Source organism: Scyliorhinus canicula, chromosome 1 (genome assembly GCF_902713615.1).
Source record: "Scyliorhinus canicula chromosome 1, sScyCan1.1, whole genome shotgun sequence".
NCBI classification, from domain to species: Eukaryota; Metazoa; Chordata; class Chondrichthyes; order Carcharhiniformes; family Scyliorhinidae; genus Scyliorhinus; species Scyliorhinus canicula.
In genome coordinates this window covers 206,228,659-206,248,786 of record NC_052146.1, presented here as the reverse complement: position 1 = coordinate 206,248,786, position 20,128 = coordinate 206,228,659, and the positions used below count along the sequence as shown (strand labels likewise).

Below are 20,128 nucleotides of genomic sequence, written 5' to 3'. Positions count from 1 at the left end.
GTGGCTGCTGACGCCTATCTGGAGACCCCTACAATGATGCCCATGCAACGATTGGGGGTGTGATCAAGTGGTGCTTCGGCTTCCTGAAGATGCGGTTCAGGTGCCTGGACCGCTCTGGAGGGACCCTCCAGTGTGATGCTGAGTGGGGCGCCTGCATCGTGGTGGCCTGCTGCATCCTCCACAACATCGCACAGTAGAGGGGTGATGTGCTGGTGGAGGATGAAGCCCAGCCCTCCTCAGATGAGGAGGATGCGGGGGAGAGCGAGGATGGACAGGACATGGAGTCCAGGCAGTCACGTGAGGCCACACGTGTGCACCAGGGCAAAGCGCACATGGGCCGCTCTGATCGCCTCCAGGTTCACTGACTGGCCAGGAGCAGGGACACTGCATCCTACTACTACCCAGCCTCCATCCCCCGAAAGCTGCCGCACAACAGGATGCAAGCCCTGGGTTGACAGGAACACTGGGTCTGGTCCATGGGATGGAGGATGGTGACAACCTATTCTGCAATGAGCTCTGGTGCTCTTCAGCATATGACAACGTCCGACTCCATGGTAGCACTTGCCACGGTCCACCTGGGTGATCCCTGCATGTGAGCTGGCCATTCCATTCCATAGTCCCATTGAATCCCTGAGATGACGAGGACAGTGGGGGAGGAGGGTGGGCAGCCTAGGCCACCCACAATGTCCTCCCATCAAGTCCTCCTCTTCCTCCCCGGGTTGCCCACTGGCCACGGGCTAATCCAAGTGACGGGGGTGCGAGTAAAGCCCCCCCCCTGCCGAGGTCCCGCTGCCACCTGCCGCTGCCAGTCCTGGAGGCCCACTCTAGTCTCGACCAGGGTCTGCTTGCTAGCGGCCATGGAGCACAGGGAGTGGACCATCGCCGTCAAGCGCCACATCACCCATTGTGCCACCACCTTCTGGGTCTGTGTCACATCAGTCAGTGATTGTACCATCTCCCTCTGGAACTGGGCCACCTCCCTCTGTGCCATGTCGGCCAGCGCCTGGGCAATGCCGCCAATCTTCTTAGCCATGGCCTGCTGTGATTGGGCCATGCTCAGAAGTGCCACTGTAATTTCCAGGTGGCTCTGGCACATGGCTGCCTGTGAGGTGGCAACCCTGTCCTGGGCCTCGGCCAGTGCCTGCACACAATGCCCCAGGCCTTGGACATGCTGATTCACCCCCCAAGGCCACCACCGCGATGCCACATGTGCAGTGTTGGCCTGTGTGGCATGCATGATCGGCACCACCTCCTGCATCTGCATCCGGTTGGATGCCTCCAACTGCACCTGCAGGTGCTGGATGAGTGAGTGTCACTGGGATGATGGAGGGTGTTGGAGACAGCTGTGACTGGAAGTCAGTGTCATCCCCGGACTCGAGCTCCGGGACTGCCTCCAGGCTGCTCTCCTCATCACTGCGCTGCTCACGGGTGGGGAGGGTGGTATGGGGGGAGGGTGGTGTCGGGGGAGGGTGGCGAAGGAGGAGGGTGGTGTCAGGGGAGGGTTGACATATGTCACGGGGAACCACAAATCACCAGCATCTCACTTCCTCGACCTCCACACCAGTGACCTCCCTTTCCTTCGAACGGATAAACAGAAAACTATAGTGTTAGTCTGATGGACGTAGCCCAGGGGGCGGTAGCTGTTGGCCTCAATGGCCAGGGCACCCAGTATGGATGCTGGCATGTGGTGCAGGGTGGAGGTTCACTCGCCTTCCACGTGGTGGTGGGGATGGTTTATGGGTGTGTGGGATGCGGGTTAGTGCCAGTGGCACAGTGTTGCCTACTCATCCTGCCGCCCTGAGGCAGTCATGCAGTTTTTAATCCGGCACTGCTGGCCAGTCCGGAAGGTGTGGTCTGTGGCACTGACCGCTTCTGCCACCCGCAAAAAAGGCACGGCGAATGGCTTCAGCTGGCAGCCTCCTTCCCGGGCCGGGGTACAGGGTCTCCTCCTCTCCTCCACCGGGACCAGGAGGGTCTTCAGCTCAGCGTCGGTGAATCTTGGGGCCGGTCTCCTTGCTGCCATCTTATTGGCTGGGATGGTGTGTGTGGAGTGAAGTGCATAGGTGCAGCTGCAGCTTGTCAGCCTCGAGTGTCAGTCGTGGAACCGGCGAATCCGGCATCGTTTCTCTTTGGAATCGATTGTGTTCTATGTCGCTTTGGTGCTAGCCCCTTAACAGTTGCTGAATCAGTCCATGTGCATCGCCAGTTTTGTTGTCGTGGAAGTCCATGAATCCTGTGCCGCAGTCAACATTAGTTTCAGGAACGGAGAATTCCGCTGATTCTACAATATACTTTAAGCATACAGTGAGAAACATTTTACAATATACTGTAGGCACACAGAATTTATGCCCTCCGCATTCTTTCAAAAACTGAGGAAAAAGTTGCAGGAAAAATTGTTTTGGCACTGGATCTTTTAAATCATTTCACTCCCAATGTTACTGTTACTTAACGCATTTTTAGTAATGGAACTCTATAACAGCACTTTATCATACAAGACATATTGATCGGACAAGGGAAAAGGTTTATTTTGAGATCAGAGTTCAAGTGTGAGCCTAAGTACCTTTCCTTCACTTTTCCAGGTGAGAAAGAATCCAAATTCATCCACCTTAAAGATACAGCTAGGTTCCAATACAGATGACTCCTGTTGGAAGAAAAAATCTTCAATTATAAGTCAGTCAATGACCATCCTCAAAAAGGTCAACACTTTTAAGAACAGGCCTCAAACAGAGCCAAGACTGGAGATAGTGAAAATCAAGGGAGTTCTTTGTCAGTTCCCTCAGCTGTGAACCTGCAGCTGACAAACCTGAAAGTGGAAAAGCCTTCAGGAATACCTGTCACCATGAACCCAAGTTAGTGAAGGTAAAAGTCAGGTACTGACAGTTTAACATTTTCTTACTCTGTAATACAGGCTAAAGTGCAGATGAGAAAGCGTTGGCAATGGTAAAATAAAGTTCCTCAATTTCTCAGGAAATGTAACGTTGTTCCATTGAATTTTCATGTTAATAAGGATCACACAATTAATGAATCACGATAATATTTAAAATATATGTATCAGATGAAGTGACAAGTGGACACAGTCCTTAATGAATTGAATATTGTATAAGTTGCCCATAATCACAATTTTCTGTTGACTAGAGTCAAGATGTGTACTTACAAGAAACAGCATTTACATTTATGCAGAAATCCAGACTTATTCTGAACTATACAAAAATCAGGAGTCAGTGCCATGTGATCAGAGATCCGCCTCAGGATTAAGCAGATTAAAACAAACTAGAAACTTTTGTCCTCAAAACTGCCTTCCCCCGCCATTTGCCTGCTAACCTTCAGGGCACAATCGAACGGCCACACTGCCCACAAACTGCAACACGCCACGGCGCAATGTGGCCGACAGAAGCCAGGAGGCACCTTTCTGGGACCTACCTGATTCACAACACCTCGCGAGATCTTTTTTTAATAAATTTTGAGTAACCAATTTTTTCTTTTCCAAGGGGCAATTTAGCGTTGCCAATCCACCTAACCTGCACATCTTTGGGTTGTGGGGGTGAAACCCATGCAAACACGGGGAGAATGTGCAAACTCCACAAGGACAGTGACCCAGGGCCGGGATTCAAACCGGGGTCCTCAGCGCCTCAGTCCCAGTGCTATCCACTGCGCTACATGCCACCCTTCACCTCGCGAGATCTAACACGATCTTGCGAGATATTGCAATGTGAATCCCGGTCATTGGCAACTCTGCATATTAGAGCGAGACAGCTATTCTCACTTTAATATACAGTTTCCTGAGGCACTGGAGGCATTCCGGTTTCCTCCCAGAAAGTCCCAAAAGACGTGCTGTTAGGTGATTTGGACATTCTGAATTCTAACAGGCGCCGGAATGGGACGATTAGGGATTTTCACAGTAACTTAATTGCAGTGTTAATGTAAGCCTACTTGTGACACTAATAAAGATTATTATTATGCCCTTTGCCTCGGACACCTCGGATGAGTAGCGTTCAGTACTCATTTCCACAAGTGAGTACCAGTCGGAACAGCACTTGAAGGTCTTCCAGTGGATTAGAGGCCCCCAGGCGCACGCCCTTTGAACAAGGTACCTGGCACTCCTGGTGCCACCCAGGCACCCACTGCCAGCCTGGCATTGCCATCTGGGTGCCAGCCTGGAGTTGCCAAGGTGCCCAGGTAGCACTGCCAGCTAGCAGGGCCACTGCCGGGGTATCAGGTTAGCACTGACAAGCTGGCATTTTCACATGATGGTGATCCGGACATGGATGCTGTGCGGGTGCTGGGAGGGGGGGGGGGGGGGGGGGGGGGGGGGTGTTCGGTGACCCCTCAGTGTGCTGAGGGGGATCGTGTCGGGTGCTCCAGAGTTAAGATGCCCCGATGTCTCGCTACACTGAGGGGTTCCGGTGAGCGGCGTATTCCCCGCTGAGACAACCTATTTAACTCAAGTGACGTATAATAGTGTTGTGTTTCTCGGTGCTGCGCGTGCCAAGAAACACGTGGCCAAGCGTGCTCGCTTTGGGACTTTGTTCCTATCTCATTAAATCGTGCCCCCAGTCTTTCTTCCCTCTATTGTCACCGCCTCCTCTGGTACCAATACAACGATATTTAAAATAAAGCACATTACATTCCCTCTACGTATTCCTGTATGTGCCCACATTATTGGATTGGATTGCATTGGATTTGTTTATTGTCACGTGTACTGAGGTACAGTATAAAGTATTTTTCTGCGAGCAGCTCAACAGATCATTAAGTACGTGAAACAAAAATAAAGTAAAAGAAATACATAATAGTGCAACACAAGGTACACACTGTAACTACATAAACACTGGCATCGGGTGTAGCACACAGCAGTCCGTAAGAGAGTCGTTTAGGAGTCTGGTAACAATGGGGAAGAAGCTGGGCGGAATTCTCCCATCGGCAGACAAACAGCCGAAAACGGAGTGAAACCCGAGTGTTTCACTCCGGCGTCGGAGGCCGCTCCTCGCCCACTATTCTCCCCCCCACCCCCGGGGGGGGGGGGGGGGGGGGGGGGGGGGGGGGGGCTAGGAGCGGCGGCATGACGCGGCCAGGGGCACCGAAGTGACGTCAGCCGCGTATGCGCAGGTTGGCCGGCGCCAACCCGCGCATACGCAGTTGCCATCTTCCCCTCCGCTGCCCCACAAGACATGGCGGCTTGATCTTGCGGGGCGGCGGAGGGAAAAGAGTGCGCCTTTTAAAGACGCCAGCCTGACGTTCGGTGGGCACTGATTGCGGGCCAGACATCTGCTGAGCACGCCCGTGGTGCTCGATCCGCCCTCCACCCCCCACACTCACCGGTTGGGTTCGGCAGGCCGCTCGGCCCATTCGGGCTGGAGAATCGGCGGTCGCCGTGAGAAACGGCGAGCGGCGATTCTCCAAGCGGCCTGTCGCAAAACGCGACACGCCATTTTGGGGGCTGGGAGAATCGGGGGGGGGGGGGGGGTGCGCCAGGGCGGCGTGGCGTGATTCGCCCGGCCCTCCCTCGATTCTCCCCCCCGGCGTGAGGTGCGGAGAATCGCGCCCATTGTTTTTGAGTCTGGTCGTGCATGTTCTCAGACTTTCATATCTCCTGCCCAATGGAAGAAGTGGGATGAGTGTAAGCAGGGTGGGAGGGGTCTTTGATTATGCTGCCCGCTTTTCCCAGGCAGCGGGAGGTGGGAGATGGATGGGAGGCAGGTTTGTGTGATGGACTGGGCTGTGTTCACGACTCTCTGAAGTTTCTTGCAGTCCTGGGCCGAGCAGTTGCCATACCAGGCTGTGATGCAGCCCGATAGGATGCTTTCTATGGTGCATCTGTAAAAGTTGTTAAGAGTTAATGTGGACATACCAAATTTCCTTAGTTTCCCGAGGAAGTATAGGCGTTGTTGTGCTTTCTTGTGGTAGGGCCGACATGGGTGGACCAGGTCGGATTTTTGGAGACGTGTACCCCATGAAATTTGAAGCCGCTAATCATCTCCACCTCAGCCTGGTTGATGCTGACAGGAGTGTGTACAGTACTTTGCTTCCTGAAGTCAATGACCAGCTCTTTAGTTTTCTGGCATTGAGGAAGAGATTGTTGCTGCTGCACCATTCCACTCGGTTCCCTATCTCCCTCCTGTATTTTGACTCTTCATTATTCCAGATCCTATGGTCGTATCATCAGCAAACTTGTAGATGGAGTTGGAACCAAGTTTTGCCACGCAGTCATAGAACATAAAGTGCAGAAGGAGATCATTCGGTGACCCAGTGACAGTGACCCAGCGGGGAACGAACCTGGGACCCTGGCACCGTGAAGCCACAGTGCTATCACTTGTGCTACCCTGCCGCCCTAATGTCGTATGCGTACAGGGAGTATAGTAGGGGGCTAAGTACGCAGCCTTGCGGGGCCCCAGTATTGAGGACTATTGTGGAAGAGGACTATTATTATGGACTGTTATTGTGTGATGTGAAGCATAAATATGTATTTGCTGATGTTTATAAAATATTATATTGTATGTTGAGTTTGCTACCAGAAGGGTTGCTATAAAAAAAAAAGGTTGCAAAAGATACAATGAACTGAAAGACAAATGGTTTGCAAGGATAGGAGCATTGTTTTCTTAAAGCTATGCCGTCAGGCAGCAATCAGGAATGTGTTGTGCAGGGGTCAAACAGGCCAAGTGGATGGAGTAGTCCCTTTAAGATGCACAAACATGTGACGGTGCACCAATCTTTTTGAAAAATATATTTTCTGGCAAGAACAAAATAATAAAAAAGGAAAACAAACCAAAACCGATAACATCCACACCCCCCAGAAACCCTACCCCCTTTTAACAGGTGATGGCGATGAGCTCTTTAAAGTATAAAATGAACAGCTGCCATCTTTTGTGGAACCCCTCAAGGTGTACTTCATTTTCTCAAAGTAAAAAACCTCCTCAGCCATACTGAGGCATTGGGTGGAGAAACTGACCTCCACTCCCAACAGAAGTAAAGGCCAAAACAACCGCCCAGGCACCCGTCTGCAGTTCCGGCACGTCTGACACCACAAATAAGGGACTGGGCTCCAATTCAATTTGTAGAATCGCTGACATGCGAAGAAGGGGACCAAATACCTCATCAGCTCAGGACATGACTAGAACATGGTTGGCTGGGTTCCCCCCCCACAGCGTTCGCACATATCCGCCACTCCCTCAACCAGCTGACTCATTATAGACATTTTTAAACGTGCCCGGTCTATCACCTTTAACAGTATATGCCTAAGTCTCATGTAAGAAGAGGTGGCATTCACCCTTCTCAGGGCTTCGCCCTCAACTCCTCCTCCCACTTGACCTTAATCCCCTCCAGGGATGCAGTATCCTCCGCCAGGATCGTCACGTAAATTCCCGAAGTACTTCTTTACTCCCTCCCCGCGAGTGACAGCCAACAGCAACAATGGTGGCACTATCGGAAAAGACGGAAGTCTTTCCTCGCAAAGTCCTGAATCTGCAGTTACCTAAAATTTTCTGACTGTTAGAGCCCAAACCTCTCTGGCAGCTCCTCTAAACTCATGAACCGCCCCTCCAGAAACAAATCCCTCATTCCTTCCACCCCCTTTCCTCATAGACTCTAAACCTAGCATCTAATCTTGCCGGCTCGAACATGTGGTTCGCACAAATCGACCATCACCTATACCCGCAGCCTCGAGCCCCGACATGAACGGTGCACCGATCTCAAAGGGGCCATGCAGTGCAATAAGTGAATGGTGCACAGAGAAGGGGCATTAGAGGGAATATTGGCAGGCGATTGCAAATAATTTTGGCTGCCCACTGTCTCCAATGTAACATAACAGTAAATCAAACTGTAACGGGGTCAAGGAGGTCCACAGGACCTTCACAGTAAAAATCACAGATGTCAGTGTTAAATATTGTGTGGGAAAGGATAACCATGGCAATCCCACAAAAGATCATTACATTTTGAGAGTATGATCTTCACAAAGAGCTATTTGACTATCACATTTTTTTTCCTTTGGAGAGGGAAAAGAGCCTGAAGCTTCCATCACGTTAACATCATGCCCAAGTGACCAACAACTTGCAGTTATATAGTTACTTTGACAAAGAAAAATGTCCCAAGGCACAAATCAATACGAATTCAACCCACTGTTCTTGAAACGGCTACTCAGCCGAATCTTCAATCAGCCTGAAGATCTATAAGCAGTTTTGAAATTCTGGGATATTCATTGCAATGATCAATAAGTATGAAAATTAATTCTTGCAATGCTGCGGCACACACAATAACCTCTAAGTGGTATCACTGCTTTTGCTAAGCAATGTAGCGATTTTCCATGCATTAACCACCACCAAGAGTCAATCAGCTCCTATTTATCTGCTAATAATACATTAACACAAATGCTGAATATTAAAAAACAACTAAAGATAGCTTTGCCATTACAATAAATATTCCAAGGGAACGCATTAACCGGCAGGAAGGATTGAAAGCCAATGTTGGTCAGTATAGCATCATTCTTTAGCAACAAACCTCAGAGGCGGTTGTCATAATATCCACTCATGTATATAATGAGGTGCAGACAGGCAGTGATTGACACACAGGATGACCAGTAAGCACACAACACAGTGCAGCCAATCTTTTTTAAAACTTCAGTTGAGGTGAATTCTTGAGGTCACAATCACTTTAAAGAGCATCTTAAAATCTACATCCCTTAAAATAATTCAGTGGTTCTGTTCCTGTATTACACTGAAGGTCGCCTTCTGGTTTGTATGCTTATTGCTGATTATTTTGTAACATATTTGATCAAACATAGATAAATACATAATATGTATAGTAAATGCTCTTCCTACACAAGGTTGAGACATTTCTGTTAAATGCTGGATCCTCTTGCAGCAGAACACTGCAGTGGTTGCTAATGTTGTGTTGCACTGTGTGCAGGACTGATTGTCTCTCTGATGAAAACCAAATCTGTTTCAAATTGGCGAGAGTGGAGGAGCGTGTGACTGTGGAGGATTATGATCAATTTTCTTTCAGAAAGTCATACCATTTGTCAGCTATTCATATAACCAGTAAATTAATGTAGCAAACCTTTTCTTAAATCACAGACATAAAGTCAATACACAACTGCAAGTCCAGTGAAAATGAATGAACGTTACTAACTAAGTATTCAAAACAGCAGCATAGTAATTCAATCACTTTTAAACATTAATACAATTGTCCACCCTAGTCTTGTCATTTATCAATATTGATGCAATGACAATAAACAGAAAATATTAGAAATACACAACAGGCCAATCAGCGTCTGTACTGGGCTGACTGTTCAGCAGGTCTTGAAAGGTTCATACCACAGAATTTACAGTGTAGAAGGAGGCCATTTGTCTCATCGAGTCTGCACCAGCCCTTGGAAAGAGCACCCTGCCGAAGCCCACATCTCCACCCTGTCCCCGCAACCCCACCTCACCCTTTTTTATTGGATACTAAGGGTAACTTAACATGGTCAATCCACCTAACTTCCACATCTTTGGACTGTGGGAGGAAACCGGAGCACCTGGAGGAAACCCACGCAGACACAGGGAGAATGTGCAGATTCCACCCAGACAGTGACCCAAGCCGGAAATCGAACCTGGGACCCTGGAGCTGTGAAGCAACTGTGCTAGCCACTGTGCTACCATGCCACCAAGGTTGCCCCTTCTTAGTGCCATATGACAGTAAATTAACTGGAAATTAAGGGGTTAGAGTTACTGATGCACCTGACTAGCATCAAGGCAACAGAAGTAGTTGTTTGGGTGTCTTAATATATTTAAATCCATTGATGTAATGTGAGATATGCACACCAGCTGATATCAAGGCAGACTTGGGATTATTGTAAGTACCTACAGGTATTGTTCAAGAGCTTTCCAACTACCATTGACGCCAAAAGCGCACATTTCACAGTTTGTGATGCAAATTTCATGGCTGCACTGTCAGTGGGCTTTCAGGCGGGCGCGGGGGGCGGGGGATTTTTTACTCTGGGACAGACGAGGCCTTGGGAAGCTGGCCCTTGTCTAAGTTGAGGTTCTTAAGTGGTTAATAATTGGACACTTCAGCACCATTTCCTGCCCAGCCTCCTTTTTAGGCTGGCACGAGGACTACCCTTGCATGGGGGAGCCTGAAAATCCATCAGAGGCCCTTGGCTGGCCTCCAGACCAACCTCACCACTACTACCTTTCCCACCCTCCACCCACACCCAGCCCCTGAGCCTCTGCCCCGAGATCCAGATCATCCACTTCACCACTTGCACAGTATATTGAAAAGCACAGAATTTTCCTTCCACACAAAACATAACATTAACACAAAAGGATAGTAAGCAATTAAGAAGGCAAATAGTATATTGGCCTTTATGGATATTGAAGTATTCGAGTAAGGAAGTCTGCTGTAATTGTACAGGGTTTTGGTAAGTCCACACTTAAAATATTTTGCACGGTTTCTTTCTGTGTACCTAAGGAAGGAAATACTTGCTTCAGAGGTGGTGCAACAAAGGTTCACTATGTCTTATTGAATAGACAAGGCCCATACTTGTGGCAGTTCAGAAGAATGAGCAGCAATCTCATTGAAAATGTAAAATTCTAAGAGGGCTTAGTAAGGTAAATGCAGAGAGGCTGTTTCCCTTGGCTGGGGGAGTCTAGAACTAGGGAGACAGTCTCAGGATTAATGGGCTGGCCATTCAGGAGTGAGATGGGGTAAAATCTCTTTATTCCGAGGGTTGTGAATCTTTGGAAATTTCCAGCCCAGAGTGTTGTGGATGGTCAGCCGATGAATTATATTCAATTCAGAGACCGGAAGACCAGACTCAGGGCGTGATTCCCCAGCCTCACAGCCACGTTTCTCGGCAGCCGGGAGACAGCGCGATTCCCCAGCCTCTCAGCCACGTTTCTCGGCAGCCGGGAGACACCGCGATTCCCCAGCCTCTCAGCCACGTTTCTCGGCAGCCGGGAGACAGCGCGATTCCCCAGCCTCTCAGCCACGTTTCTCGGCAGCCGGAGACAGCGCGATTCTCTGCTCCTGCCGATGTCGATGGGAATTGCCTTTGAAGTCACCCCGCTCCCCAAAGCTGGGGTGCTTTGTCAGTGGGATTAGGAATCTCTCTGCCAGCAAACAGCCGGAGAATTCTCATCTAATCAATGCAGGAATATGTGGATTGGGCAGGAAATTATAATTGAGGTACCTCAGCCATGATCATAATGAATGGGAGAGCAGGGGCCATGGGGCCGAATGATTTTATTCACAATCCCGGGTCTTACATTCTTAAGGCATTAATGATTAGATTCAGCTTTTGAGAGAAAACTGAGGATGAACTACCACTTGCATCAGTGTATATAATTACCACAGAAAGACTAGGAATATAAATGCCTTGATCACCCTGATCTGATGTTATATGAAGCAACAGAGAAAATTACCCGCAGAGCACTTTCCAGTTAAAATCCACGGGAATCTCTGGAGTGAGACCTGGACTTGCACATTCAACTGTTAACACTAAGTCAGATATCACACAACCGTGGGACCTCATGGCAGAGATACAAATAATTTTTTATGGTAACATTCAATGGGCAAAATTCTCCGTTTGGGAGCCAATGGGCTGGATTCTCCGTCGGCGGAATCCTGCCTTTCGCCGACAGTGTACTCATGCCCGCAGATTTCCCAATGGGAAACCCCATTGGTCAGCTGCCGGGAGGGAGGACCCCACTGCAAGTGGGGGCGCGCCACACCAGAAAACAAGTGCGGGAGGACGGAGAATCCCGGCGTTTATTCACCGCCATTGTGGGATGGCCCTCGGATGGACTTTGGGGACAACACCCTTAAAGAGCTACCCCCTTTGCTCTCCGCGAGGTCCACTGTGTCAGGGTCATGTTGTAGGACCAGTAGTAATTCTCGACCGCGTGAGTTTCCGCTGCCCTGGGCCCGGAGAATATGGTGCCCGGCCAGTTAAGTGGATGCAAATTGGTCATTTAAGACCCACTGGCATAGAGTGAGAACCTCAATCCTGCCAGCGTGGGTGGGTGGGGAGTGTGCATCGGAATCGGATCAGCACCTGGTGTCGATCCCATTTCCTTCACTGCTGCGGGATTCTCTGCCTCATCAGGTGGCTTGAGGCAGAGATTCTGCCCAACGTCATCGAGGAAATTACCAAGGATGCGGACACATGGTGTTGCTATTTATGATATTAAAACCTGCTGCCAGTTACTTGGTCCAGAAAAAAAACAAGTAGTCAAGAGATGGAAAAGAGAGAATGAATGGATGAACCAGGAGTCTGAGAGCTATCGGGACAAAGAAAGAATATATTGCGGTATGGTTATAGGTGTCTCCAGAATGCCTGCAAGCTATTTGGCTCCTGTCTAACTACTGCTCTACCATAACTTATTTAAGTTTGCCTAATTTTACATTTGTTCTTCAGTATTAAGATATTTTGACTGATGCCACCATTTCTCAGCAAAACACTCACCCTGGAGCAATAAACACACACTTTATTTTTCCTTTCTGTGGGTTGGGCATGAGGAGCCCCTTTCAAATCCCTGGCATTCAATGACTCAGGTAATGTATTTTCACACTGCACTAAAGGGCTTTGGCACCAAATTGAATTGCACGGTGCTCACTTTTTTAACACTATCCAAAAAGGCCATGCATTTGTGGTGCAGGCCAGGCCAGACCCTATTTTGGGGAAGCTACCAGTCCAGGCACCCAGATAATTCAGAGTTGGCGGCTTGCCAGGTTAATCAGCTTGTAAAGTTGCCAAAGTTCCAGATGACCATAGGCTTCTTTCCCCTGAGAGGGGGGGAACCGACTGGTGGTAGTTTAGCCTCAGGCAAGGGGCAAGGTTGAAAGGCAAGTGGCCTTCATGCATGAATAATGGCAGCCAGTACTGGAATCGAACCCCCGCTGTTGGCTTCGCTCTGCATCACAAACAGGCCAACTGAGCTAAACCAGGCCCTAGCTTTTAATGCTGAAGTGATGTTAAGCCGCCGCCCCCCCCCCCCCCCCCCACCCCCCCGCCACCACGCTCATTTCCCACCCCCCACCCACCGGGCTACTTAAAAGAATCAACTACTTTCAAGTTAGTTGTGGCTCCGCTGATTGTGCAAGGTTGTGGATTCAAGCTCCACTCCAGGAAATGAGTGCAAACATCAAATCTAACAGTTCCGTGCAGTACTCATGGAGTGAAACACTGCTGCAGGTACTGTTTTCCAGGTGAGATACAAAGCTGAGACCTCGTCTGACCTCCGGTGGACACAGAGATGCCATGCCACCATTCTGAAGGAGGACAGTGGAGTTCTGTCTGTTGCCCTGGCCAATGTTCTTCCCTCAATCAACATCACAAGATATGATTATCAGTTCAATATCACACTGCTGTTTGGGGAGTTTGCAGAGTCCACATTGGCTGCTGGGTTTCCCATATTACAACATTGACGACCATTTATGGCGTGCAGGTCCAAGTCGTGCGGGCCTCGCACAAACCTGGGCACCCTACAGAGGCACATGGCCACTCGACTGTGCATTTAGTGTTGGCTGCACACTGCAAACATCACACTACGCAGGAAAAACAAAGCTTGACTGCTTTTTGTATCAGAAGGAAGTGGTATATTTAATTGCCAATCATGATGATAGGGAGGTAGCCAATTTGGCCCCGTGTAATACTATTCAAGTGAAAAAAGGCCGCACATTATCATCTGCTAATTGGTATTATGCAGCATTAATATCAGGATAAATTTCCAACATTAGTGCTTCCGGCAGAGTGCTTGCTGCTCTGTGAGGCTATATTGGGAATTCAAGCTCATACAGAAAGCTCTGAGCACTGGATTCACCATAATGAATCTGCTCCTCATTAGGGCATTGATTTTTGCTGTATCGTAGGATTGGGTTTTTCCAATACACTTGTGAGGTGCTATTCTGGTGCTTTCTGTTGTGCTCTGGGAATATGCCTCTTTGGCTTTGTCACATCCTTAACTGTTGGATGCTACCTTTTCTTTCACGTTACCTTCAAGGGACTGGGTATTATGGATTATATTTTTTCATTTTTTTTAATGACTCATGGTAATTTCAGCTATATTTAGCTACTCTTAAAATAGAGGCCACGGTTCCCCTGTCAAACAAGCTAAATTGCTATCGCTTCGCTGGCAGTCTTCCTGCAGGAACCTCTCACTGACCAGTGGCAACGTGAGAATATCTGTCGTGGGTGGGTGAACCAGTTATTTCTGTCTCTCATCCCATTCACAAGGTTAAGATATTTGGGGGGGGGGGGGTCGTCACCAGCTTTATACATCAAAAGTTCCCTTTTATGGTTCACCCTACCCTGGTGGCTGTGCAAGATTGTTATATTTGAGTGTCTGCCAGTCTGTTCAATCTGCCTTTTAACCCCTCTACCATTTAAGGCCCTGAAACCAATCTGTTACTTCTCATCTTAAACTTGCTCCTCTGGCTTCACATTTTTTTTCAACCCAAATGCAATAATGGATGGATTTTTTTTTAATTTGAGACATTAAACCGAGATTAGACAAGTTTGCGGGCAATGATTCATCCTCTTTGCCGATGACTGCTGTTTTGCATCACATGCAGGTGTTTAAGAGCTTTGGTTTTGCCTTTGTGAGTGCAGTGTGCAGATGTTATACAGCAACCTCAAAATTTGCATTTTCTGCTTACCGCCCTCACTTTCATCCAGAATTGATGATTTGTTTATTCCTTATCAATTGCTGCTTAATTGGGTCGATATAGTTTTCACACTGTGACCAACCCTTTGATGTCGCTGTGCGTCATTCAACTTTCAAGGCAATCTAGCAAATGGGCTTTTACGTCTACCTTTCTTGAGGATCCAAGGTGTCTGGCGGACATTTAGAAATGTCTATTTTAGTTTTTGAATTCATCATAACTTTTGTGACAGTCATGATCAGTAAAGGTAGCATGGTGTTTATGTTAACTGGGCGAGTAAAACAGAGAGCTTCATTAGTAGAAGTAAAATACCAGCGGATGCTGAAATCAGAAATAAAAGCAGAAAATGCAGAAAAAACTCAGCAGGTCTGGCCGCATCTGTGGAGACAGAAACAGAGGGAGCGTTCTGAATTCAACATGACTCTTCTTCGCAACTTCCAAATTGGACAAATCCCTGAGGATGATGACCTACACCCAAGGGTTTTGCAAAGGAGACAATGGCAGGGATAGTGCATGTGCTGGTTGTGATTTTCCAGAATTCCTTGGATTTGGGAATGGTCCTGCCAGATTGAAAGTTGGCAAATGTCACTCTGCTGTTCAAGAAAGGAGGGAGAGACAAATATCAATGAAGTACAGGTCAGTTCGCCTAACATCTGTTGTTGGGAAAATGCTGAAATCTATTATTATGGAAGTGTTAACTTCGAAAGGTATAGTACAATTAAAACAGGTCAACATAGTTTAACTGAAGGAAAGTCCTGTTTAACAAATGTATTGGAGTTTTTTTGAGGATGTAACTATTAAGGTAGATAATGAGGATTGGATTGGATTTGTTTATTGTCACATGTACCGAGGTGCAGTGAGAAGTATTTTTCTGCGAGCAGCTCATGGAACCAATAGATGTAGTATACCTGCATTTCCAAAAGGCATTCAATAATGTTAACTAGCAAGAAAAGGATGCATGGAGTTGGAGGTAATACATTAGAATAGATAGAGGGTTAGCTACCAGACAGGAAGCAGAAAATGGGCATAAAGGGAACATTTTCAAGTAAGCAGGTAGTGAATAATGAAGTACCACAAGGGTCAGTGCTGGGGCTTCAGCTATTTATAATCTATATTAATAACCTAGATGAAGAGGCAGAGAGTAATGTATCTAAGTTTCCTGAAGGTGCAAAACTAGGTGGGAAGAAGGTAAGCTGTGGGGAGGACACAGCAAGGTTGCAAAGAGATTTGGTCAGGTTAAGTGACTGGGCAACAAAATGGCAGATGAATTATAATGTAGGGAAGTATGAAGTTATTATTACCTTTGGTTTGAAAGAATAGAAAAGCTGAATATTTTTTAAAAGGTGGGAAACTTTAGGGTGGCATGTGGCACAGTGGATAGCACTGGGACTGCAGCACTGAGGACCCGGGTTTGAATCCCGGCCCCGGGTTACTGTCCGTGTGGAGTTTGCACATTCTCCCCATGTCTGCGTGGGTTTCACCCCCACAACCCAAAGATGTGCAGGATAGGTGGATTGGCCTCACTAAATTGCCCCTTAATTGGAAACAAAAAAGTAATTGGGTATTCAAAATTCATAAAATGTTTTAAAAAGTGGGAAACTTTAAAGTGTTAATATTCAAAGAGCCTTGGACGTGTTTGTACAAGGAATGCAGAAAGTTTGCATGCAGGTGCAGCAAGTAGTCAGGAAGGCAATGGCATGTTGGCCGTTATTCTAAGTGGGCTGGAGCGCAGGAGTAAAGATGTTTTGCTACAGTTGTAATGGGATTTGGTGAGACGGCATCTGGAAGATTGTGTGCAGTTTTGGTCTCTACATTTAAGAAAATATATACTTGCAATGGAGGCGGTACAGCGAAGGTTCACTAAATTGGTCCCTGGAATGAAGGAGTTGCCCTATGATGAGACACTGAAAAAATTGGATCTACTCTCTGGAGTTTAGAAGAAAGAGAGGCGATTTTACTGAAATGTACAAGATTCTGAAGGTAGATGTCAAAAGGGAATCTAGAACACAGGGGCAGTTTCAGGAGAAGGGGCAGATAGCTTAGGGTTAAGGTGAGGGGAAACTTCTTCACTCAAGGATTGCGAATATTTGAAATTCTCGTTGCGAATGCTCTATCGTTGAGTATATTTCAAACAGGTTTTTAGTCTCTCAGGGAATTAGGAGATATGGGGAGCAGGTAGGAAAGTGGGGCTGAAGCCCAAGATCAGCCATGATGGTTTAGAACGACGGAGCAAGCCCGACTGGCCGTATGGTTTACACCTGCTTCTACTTCTTGTATTCTTGTATCAGAGAATGACAACGAGGAAATAATGAACCTGCTAGATCTTTCTTTCTCTTGGCCACACAATAGAGCTCTTTAAAATGATAGAGTAGACACAGAATACATATCGTCACTTGTGGGAAAGAGCAAAACACAAGGTCATTAAACTAAGGCGGTCACCAAGAAATCCCACACAGAAAAAGCATCTTTACACAAAGAGTGGTGCGAATGAGGCAACTCACTACCACTGGTTGAGGTCAGCCAAATGGATCTATTTAAGGGGAAGCTAGACATGATGGAGAAGGGAATGCTGAGTTAGATAAGGAAGGATTGGACGAGGCTTCAGAGGAGTATAAACGGCAGTATGGACCGACTCGGCAAAATAACCTGTTTCTGTGTTTGTCCTACATAATTTTAAGGAAGACCAAGCTCAATCATTTACTCCTTTGCAAAGCCAATTTTCTCTCAAAGATAGTGATTGGTGACTGGATCTGCAGACATTTTCACCTCATTATTTTTTTTCAAGGTAAGTTGAGCTCACAGCTTTGCTAGGTTTTGGCTTTCTGGTGGTGTGGAGAACCAATTTTAGCATTATGGAGTTAAGTGGGAGAGCAAGAGACAGTTCTTTTGCATGCAACTGGGTGAGGTGCAATTAAAGGTCCTGTACAGGATTGCCTGGTAGTTGGCTGTCTGCCCAAGGTGATCCAAACTTCTGGGGCAGGATTCTCAGTCCCGCCAGCCCCACTTTCCGGCACGGCACGCCCCGCCAGCCGGGGGAATCCTCCGTTCCGGCAGCCGGCCAATGGGGTTTCCCATTGTGGCCATCCCACGCCGTCTGGATACCCGTGGGCGTGCGGCCGGTGAAGTGGAGGATCCCGCCGATGGAGAATCCCACAGCTAGACTATTGAGAAGGTGACTTTATAAACATGCTGTTCTCTCGTGGAATCAGGAAAGTGGATTTGTAAAGCACAAGATCAGCCATGATCATATTGAATGGCAGAGCAGGCTCGACAGGCTATATATTCTATTCCTGCTCCTATTCTTTGTGTTTGTATGTCTACGAATCCCAAAAATATTGGCTGTGATCATAAATCGAAGTCAGAGTGATCACGGCACTTACAGGTAAACTCAACTCCATGCTGGGGCCAACAACAAAAACACAGATCTCGCAGTCAGCATTTGAATGTGACAGACAGAGAACAACATCCAGCAGCAGACTTGCAAGCGAAGAAATCTTTTTTTTTCTAGTGTAAATTTAGAGTACCCAATTATTTTTTCCAATTAAGGAGCAATTTAACATGGCCAATCCACCTACCCAGCACACCTTTGGGTTGTGGGGATGAAACCCACGCAGACACAGGGAGAATGTGCAAACTCCACACGGACAGTGACCCAGGGCCGGGATTCGAACCCAGGTCCTCAGCGCCGTAGGCAGCAATGCTAACCACTGTGCCACCGTGCTGCCCTAGGCGAAGAAATCTTAAGTCAATTTTTCCCCCTTTCCCACTCAATTTTGGTATGGATAGCAGCAGAATATTAATCACTGACTGTCTGAACCTATGACACAGGTCAATATGTAAATCTAACATAAAATTTGATCTTTAAAATCCATGGTGCATCACTGTCAGGATTAAAGCATGACTTACACAGCAAAAAGTTTCTGTGTAATTGGGGGGGAACAGAGTGAGAGAGAGAGAGACAGACAAACAGAGACAGGCAGAGAGGCAGACAGAGAGGCAGAGAGAGAGACAGAGAGAGAGAGAGAGACACACAGAGAGAGAGAGAGCCAGAGAGAGAGAGAGCCAGGGAGGGAGAGAGCCAGGGAGGGAGAGAGCCAGGGAGGGAGAGAGCCAGGGAGGGAGAGAGCCAGGGAGGGAGAGAGCCAGGGAGGGAGAGAGCCAGGGAGGGAGAGAGCCAGGGAGGGAGAGAGACAGGGAGGGAGAGAGACAGGGAGGGAGAGACAGGGAGGGAGAGACAGGGAGGGAGAGACAGGGAGGGAGAGACAGGGAGGGAGAGACAGGGAGGGAGAGACAGAGAGGGAGAGACAGAGAGGGAGAGACAGAACGAGAGAAAGACAGAGAGAGAGAGATTTCTGAACATTCCAGGTTTTTCTGTATCCAACAAAAATAATTCACCACCGTATACTGGCCGCAGGCTCAGGCCAGTTCCAGTTTAAATAGGCAACTGGCATTCTATTTACGTCATAGCTGTTAACTGGATCCACGCCGTTTGGTGAAGTTAAAACTAAGACACAGCAGTGTTCTTTACTCAAAAGAGTTTATTGACTTAGTCCATTTAACGTTACTCCAACACCAGTGTCCCAGCTATAGGCTAACAATTAAATACACAGTATCTGGTTAAGAATGTAACTGCCATTAAAGCTTAGCAAATTCATTGCCATGAAGCTATAACAATGTAATTAATAAGACACTGACAATAACTTCCTGATTTCCACATAAGGGGGCTAACTGCAGTTGGTCAGTATTTTGGCCAGCCACATAGCTGGCGTCAATGAGGCTAGCCAGCTCATTCGGAGGCCCTACTCGCTCGGTTAATAGGACGGGAAGGCTGTGGAAATCTGCCCCTCTGCACTTTCCAATTCCTCGAAGGAACTGGTTTCCCATTTACCCACATCAGTGCTATTTCAGCACACCAGCAACTGACGGCATTGGCATTGTCCCAGAAGTTTTCAAGGTGCACGTCAGTTTTCCCAGCACGACCGAATCACAAATTCAATGAAAATCAGACCAATTAGCTGGTAATAAATTTCAATTTTGACTTCTGTCTGGCTGCACTAGCAGGGTTTACTCTGATAAATCTCCCAAGCATACAGTCTGATTTAACATTACTTCACCTTACTGTCGCCCCCCCACGCCTTTCCCCAGACCCAGGCACAAGGCAGATTTCCCTTGTATATCAGGGGCTGGATTTTCCAGTTCACGACGCCGAAATCACGTTCGGCAATCGGCCGGAGAATCAGTGTTCCCGATCAAATCTGGGGATGCGCCGCTTTCGCAATGCTCCGCCCCTCCAAAGGTACTTGCAGAGCACGGCACATCATGTATCGACGGCCTTAGGACATTGCCTGAGGGCCGCTCTACCGATGCTCTGACTCTGACCAGCCGAGTTCCCGACGGCGCAGGACACGTGTGGTCTCACCCGTCGGGAACTTGGCGTGGCGGCTGCGGACTCAGTCCAGCGCTGCCACAGTTGGGGGAGGGCCGATATGCGGGG

General features: G+C 47.9%; 1 protein-coding gene across 1 annotated transcript in view; it reads right to left on the bottom strand.

The window, feature by feature from the left end:
* Positions 1 to 20,128, bottom strand: part of LOC119971201 (1-phosphatidylinositol 4,5-bisphosphate phosphodiesterase beta-4) — a 595,914-nt gene that overhangs the window by 252,225 nt on the left and 323,561 nt on the right. The window contains exon 6 of the mRNA XM_038806423.1: positions 2,561 to 2,641. Coding sequence (XP_038662351.1) covers positions 2,561 to 2,641 — 81 coding nt within the window. The remainder of the gene's footprint in view (positions 1 to 2,560; positions 2,642 to 20,128) is intronic.